We start from the raw sequence: 6,797 nt of genomic DNA, 5'->3' as shown, positions 1-6,797 counted from the left end.
GAATTCGTTCTATTACATAACCCCACCTTTTTTTTTTTTTTAATCTTACTTAGGAATCAGAAAAATATTTAAAGCAGAATGTTTATTATGAATTCTACTGCAGTTTGTTCACACTATCCATATTAGCAGACACCTGTATAACCTCATCCCTTAGGAGAGTACACAGTAACCAGATAGTTTTAAAACATTTTTGTTTGTTTGGAGTTTTTGGGTTTATTTTTTTGTAAACTACTTCTAACTTCCCCATAAACAGTAGCTTAATAGCATGTCCCCATAGTTTAAAAAAAAGACAGCTGAAAGAAACTGTCAACAACAGGAATCTGAAATACCCCATATTAATGGCTCAAAATTGTGTTAAGACACACCCTCCTGAAATGAAGCTCTGACAAAAGTTTGCACAAATGCATTCAACATAGACAAACATTTTGATTTGCATTTTGCACTGTACCTTGTCATATTTGCTACTGGAACCAAAGCCAAAAATCAGAAGGTGACCGTGAGAATCAGTACATGCAAAATGCTGTCCATCAGGAGAGCACTTGCAGTCAAAAACTGCACCATGTCCTTGTCCTTCAATCTGAAATACATCAACATACAAAATAATTAAGTTAACAGAAAGAAATACTTTTCAATTATGATTCTCAAAACTGTGGTGCTGGTGTTGAAATTTATTATAAAATCTGTAAGACAGTTTACTGCTTATGGAAGTTATTTTAGAACATAGTTTACTTTTTAGCTATTCGTTTTTCAGTGAATTTTGTAATAATGCTCTTGACAGATGCCAAATTGATAGTAGTAGAAACTGACAGACTTTATCCACAAAGCAGGCACAGTATAGGAAGTGAAAATAAAAGCTTCCCCTTGAACGTCCTGCTAATGAGCCTAACCAGAGAGCTGGGTCCAGTTCAGGGCTTAGTCACTACACCCTTTCAATCCTCTGCCTTTTTGCTAAGCTAGCCCAGTAGCATTGGCTGCTGCGGTGTTTCAGAACACCTGCCTGCTACAAAATGCACTGACAGACAACCCACATTCACAACTTAGCAACTGCCTGTGTCTGTAATTCCTACTCCTAATTTACTGGAGTGGGGGAGGTACAGATTTGTGTAAAAGCTCCACTGTTTAAAGGAGAACTGCAAAGATTTTAAAAAAGGAATTTTTACCTGATACTCATTTTCTGTTTTCCAGTTCCATTAAGCCAGAACAAATGGGTTTTTGTTTTTCCCTGCAACCTGTCAATCAAGCAGAGGTGACCAATCACCACTCTGAATTTTCAAGTCTTCAGCACCTCTTCAGAAAGCCCCTTTCTATTCTCCCCAGCAAATCACTGTTGAATTTTCTTTAAAGAGACACCAAACAAAATTCTTCCCCTAACTGTGGCAGGCCTATATACTGCCAGAAAAACCAATGGTATTCAGCCTGCAGGCAGTAACACTATGCACTTCCGTAGCACCTTCCAGAAACCATCAGCATTATTTTAAAGAGTTAACGAACCTCAGAAAAAACACCGAGGCAGGTACTGTTATCACTGTCTTACAGGCTGAGACTAAGAAGTCTGAATCTTTTGCCCTCAATCTTAAAATCCATCCATACCCACACCCCTGCACATCCCCCCAGTGATAGAGGCTGCTACAGCTATTAGCGGTGATTTCAGGAATTTGACAATATTTCTTACTACAAAGTACTTTCCACAAAAGTCAAATGAGTTTCTGGATTAGCAAAAGAGGAACATAAACCAATGCAAGTTTCATGTTCTATTTTGCCGTTAGTCCAGAAGAAATGAACAGAAGTATCCTACAGAAAGAGATGAAAAATAAAAACAGAGCTTCAAGGGAGTCACACTAATATCACAACAGCTAGGAATGCAGAATTGATGTAGGTTAAGCAAGATCCAGCAACCAAGGCAAAGTTACAACGTCACGCGGCTTTTTGTATGTAGAAAGCTCATCATATTAAAGGGAGACAGTTTGAGGAGGTAGGTCAAAAGGGGAAGGAACTTCAGTCCAAGAATAATCTTTGCAGATACAGAGTAAAAACCTGGAGAAGGAGTACTTACATAGAGATTTCTGTTCCCTTTCCCCTTCTCCAACAAAGGAAATACCAAAGTAGCAAGCTTCCTTACATTCAAGTCCTCCCTAAATAGAATTTCAGGGTTCTCCTAAAGCCTAAGATTTGAAGACTTCTGTTTTTATAAGAAAAAAAAGGCATGTTGTGGGAAGAACTGTTTGCTAACCATGATGAGGGGAAAAACAGAAGGAAATAGAAGGAATAGAAGGAAAAAAAAAAAAGACTATTTTAGATGATGGGTTTTTTTAATCCTTCCCAGCAAGAAACTGTTTGGACAGACCATTTTCAAGAAACCCCTGTGTTAGTGTTAGTTGGAAGACATTCCCTTTTTACATAAAGAATAGTTATCTACTGTTCAGTGACCAGTACAGTACAAATAACTTTACCCTATATGTGGCCAGAACCTAGTTTAAAAGGTGATTTTGGAAAGGATGGCAGTAAGACCTTTTAGTACAGTACTTCAAGCTGGTGTACAACTACTCAGAAATATTATAAGAACAAAAATTACTTCTGGGGATAAGCTTCCAAGATGACATTACTATTACAAATTAAAAAGCCACGCTTGTCAGAGCATGCGACCCACTAGAATTTTACACAAAAGTATTTTGGGATTAATAAACAACACTTTACAATGCAATTTCTTCAATAAAGTTAACAGAGAAGAGCTGGTTATTTGGAACAGAAACTAAATGTTAAGGTGTGAAAGGGGAAGCTGTAGGAGAGATCAGTGAAGCTCTAACTTCAGCAAGAAAGAAGGGAGCTGCTTTTCCCACTCCATTCCTTCTAAATCAAAGATGCAAGAAGTATATGAAGACTCTATAAAAGAAGATAGACTGTTTATCACGTCTGGAACCTTTCCCTGCTGATTAAAAGTATAAGTGGTGAAGGAAAGAGAACACCTGTGAGAACAGAAAAAGCACTGGTCAATTAAGAGCTGTCCCAGCAAAGTGCTGCCAAGAGTGAGCACACTAAGACACCACCGGTAGCGAAGCAAGCAGCAAGGACTCTTCAGCCAAACGGAAGAATCAGTGATGCTATACAATGAGGACTAAGCTAAGCTAACTTACAGTCTCGACCTCAGGAATTAAGCTATCTGCCTGTATTTTCACTATCAAGGAAACAGATGGACAGTAGTACCTAATCATGAAGGGAGGAATGTTGGTGCAATAAGAGAATGAAAAAGGGAAGTTACTCTTCTCTCAGTGTTGAAGGGAGCTTATTGTTCTTCCTCAAACCAGGGAGATTAGAGTTGTGAAGTTAGTATACAAAGTAGCATGTCTTAGATCCATAAAAATAATCTGTTGTTTGAAAACAGAGTAGTAACACCTATGGAGAGCGCATGCTCAAGATGACTTTCTGACCTCTTATCAATCGATAATAAGAAGACTTCAAACCTAGTTTTTAAGAAAAGTGAAAGGAGAAAGAAATTGAGCAAAATGAAAATAGAGTTACACACTTAGCAGACTTTCTTCAGTAAAATAACTGATTTTTTTTTTAATACCAAGAAAATATAACTAATTCAACCTAGCTAGATTTCACAGCCATGATACGGCAGTTCAAGTGGAACAGACTCTAATTAGTAGGAGAAAGGAAGAGTAGGCAAACTTGTTAAGAGAAGGATAACAGTTCTGTATGTCTTCCCCAAACCAATAAAACCATGTTATCAGTAAAGTTCCTCAAGTTAGGCCTTTCTGTTAGTGACTACAGAAAAAATAAAAGCCTGTTGATGAAGTGAATGTTAGGAAATCATCCACTGAGAACAGATTTGAGACACAGCACAAATCATATCAACTGAAGCAGTTAAAAGCCAGCAGAACAAAATGCAATAGGCCCTCAAGTTAGTAAGATTATCAGAAATAACTTACTAACAGACTGCCAGAAAAAAATCATGGAGCTCAGTCTACACCCAGTAACACTATGTGTTTCTACCACGCTTTCCAATGCAAGTCACCAACGCTGTTTAAAAAAAAAAAAAAAATCAGTGAACTAAGCCTCTACCAGGCTGAGGTAGATAATGTTCTACCCCTTCCCCCACACCAAGGGACTGAGACAATTAGTTGGAATAACAGGGAGGAAGATCACTGTGTATTCATTGCAATGCATCACATATAATGCAACAACAAAAAGAAAACTATGATCTTAAAAAGTACCAGAAATATATTCAGATCAGAAAGAGAAAGCACATACATGCTAGACAAACAGACAACGGTAAGAACAAACTCTTCCAAAGCAATACACGTAATCGTTCTTCCCAAGCGCAAGACAAGTAAATTCTAAGTGGAACAGCTACAGAGAAATGTTTCCACTCATTATGATAAAGGAAAACCTAAAAGCTCAGGTTCTTCACACGGACACTAAGAGGACAATTATGCCTATGCAAAAGACCATTAGCAGGAAGAGAACTACTTCAATGCACAGGAATGAATGAAAATTAGTTACAACAACATTCAAACTTGAAAACTGAAATTTAGATGCTAACTATCACAAAAATGGTATGCTAGAACAACTTTCTAAAAGTAGCAAAAAAGCAAAGCTACCTGTTATTAAAATATATAACCTCTTTAATAACCGATGAAACTATCTTACAGCTGCTCAAGTCAAATCAAAGTACTTTTAAGTTCCTTTGCAGGTCTGCATTCTCCTTTAAAGAACAATGTCCAATAAGAGAGCACTTCCATAGCGAGCCAAAAAATATCTACGAACTTGCTGCACGGTTAGAAGAGGCTGCTGCAGATTTGGAGAACTGGAAAGAACACTTCTTTTTTAAACCCAGTTTAATTAAATAAAAAAACCCCAAACCCCCAAACTATCTCAACAGTTGTAAAAAAATACAACTGTTTCCAGAACAGTAACAAAGGATCAAATAGTAGGAAGGGACAAGAAGTAATGAGATTGAGTGAAATGTTTACCAAAAATGTTTCTATCTTCCTACCAAGTCAGTTATTCCTTCAGGAATGCTGTATTTGACTTGAAAGATAAACATATCAATGAAAAGATCTGACAGATCACCCACCCTGTGGCTGCCTGCAATTACATAAAGGTTATATAAAAAGGATTTACAGCTTTTTTTTTTTTCCTCAAGAAACAACCTGCAAACTCATTATTGGCTTCTACCTGGACTATTAAAGCATTATGCTGACTTTGTACTACAGGATCTCCTCTTCAAGATGCGTTCTTACATACCATTCAAAGGTGGAAACTCTCAAAAATTTCAAAAACATTTCAGCACAAGTAAACACTGACTGATTCAAAAATAATGCACCTATAAACTTGTTCTAAGCCATTCTGTATTTCAGATGACTACAAAACCTGATTAAAAAAATACAATGCCATATAATCCCAGGAAAACTGGAAGTCTTTTTTATGAAGGCCACAAAATACGAAATAACCATTTTCAAGTCTCTAGTTAACACTGGAGATTACAATATATTGACCATATGAGCAAGCCTTTTAGACATTAGTCCAAGAAAATCACCTCATGTGGCAGAAAATCCATGCACAAACAGTCTGCTGAGGTGTCCTAGATGGAACCTGATCTTCTGACAAGGACTCCCAATTTTTTGGTATGTCATTTAGGCTACAACTAATCACATAGTTGCCAACAAAGACCTAGGTAGGACATTCAGGTCTACTGATTAACAAAAAGGAAAAAATGTTTTAAGAGATATGATAATGTTGTTGGGATTCAGAGTTTATCAGGTTGGATTGAAAGTAGAAGTAGCAATAGAAAGGGCAGGAAAAACATCAAAATACACAGACATAAAAAGGTATAGCATAGGAATTGCCTGTAATGAAGTGTCCATTGAAAGCTAAAAATAAAGGACAGAGTCAACAACCGCCTCTCTAAAGGAACAGGAGCACACAGAAAAAAATCCAATTGCAACACAGTAGCCTCTGCTTGATTGACAATTTGCAGGAAGAAACCCTTTTGACCTGAACCAGTTGATGCCATAACACTGACAGTAAATGCTAAGCAAAACAAGGATTAAACTGTACTAAAACATTCAAATAGTCATTAACAAGGGATGTGTGTGTCCCAAGTCACAAAAACTAAACATCATCTCCATCATGAAATACAATACTTCTATCACCTCCATAGGGGTTCCCAATTTTTCTCACTGTTTTATATAAAAACATTAAGACATGTGGGAAAAGGGCAGAGAGACTGGGGAGGTGGGGTGGGGGGAGAACAATAATCCACACATCACTGCATCCAGATGGTATGATTCTTCAACCGTAGTGCAGACTCTCCATTAACTTCAATTTAGGGTCAAAATCACACCCTCTACAATTTTCATCATAGAAATTAGGAAAATTCTTAAGGCTGCTTGAACTTGGCCTTTTTATGGTCAAGTTTTGTATACGACAATTTCAATCACTGTTTATGCTAACAGCGTCAAATAAATCTGCAGTATACCCAAAGGTCACAAAGCTAAGAAAGTGTTTCTAATAAATATTTTCGGAAGTTGGGGAGAATGTAGAAACTTGAAAAAGGACCACACAATGCAATTACCATACATCCTATAAAAGTAATTAAGGACCCACTTGGAAAGAAACACATGGAACCAGGAATAGTACCAGAAAACTTTACATTAATTAGACAAACAGCTAGCTACAGACCTGGGGACAAAAAAACCTCTAGACATTAGCTTCAGCAATCTTGTCTTTGTTTCTTAATGTCTACACAGCCAGAACTTTCTAAGGAGGGGGGGGGGGGTGGGGGGCTTGTGAAT

The 6,797-nt window shown here is 37.3% G+C and overlaps 1 protein-coding gene across 1 annotated transcript in view; it reads right to left on the bottom strand.

The window, feature by feature from the left end:
- Nucleotides 1–6,797, bottom strand: part of PHIP (pleckstrin homology domain interacting protein) — a 96,195-nt gene that overhangs the window by 49,730 nt on the left and 39,668 nt on the right. Inside the window, exon 12 of the mRNA XM_010133631.1 lies at nucleotides 449–577. Coding sequence (XP_010131933.1) covers nucleotides 449–577 — 129 coding nt within the window. The remainder of the gene's footprint in view (nucleotides 1–448; nucleotides 578–6,797) is intronic.

This window comes from Buceros rhinoceros, unplaced genomic scaffold (genome assembly GCF_000710305.1).
Source record: "Buceros rhinoceros silvestris isolate BGI_N320 unplaced genomic scaffold, ASM71030v1 scaffold3873, whole genome shotgun sequence".
NCBI classification, from domain to species: Eukaryota; Metazoa; Chordata; class Aves; order Bucerotiformes; family Bucerotidae; genus Buceros; species Buceros rhinoceros.
The sequence above is the reverse complement of the archived record's forward strand: the minus strand, read 5'-3'. Positions and strand labels throughout refer to the sequence as shown.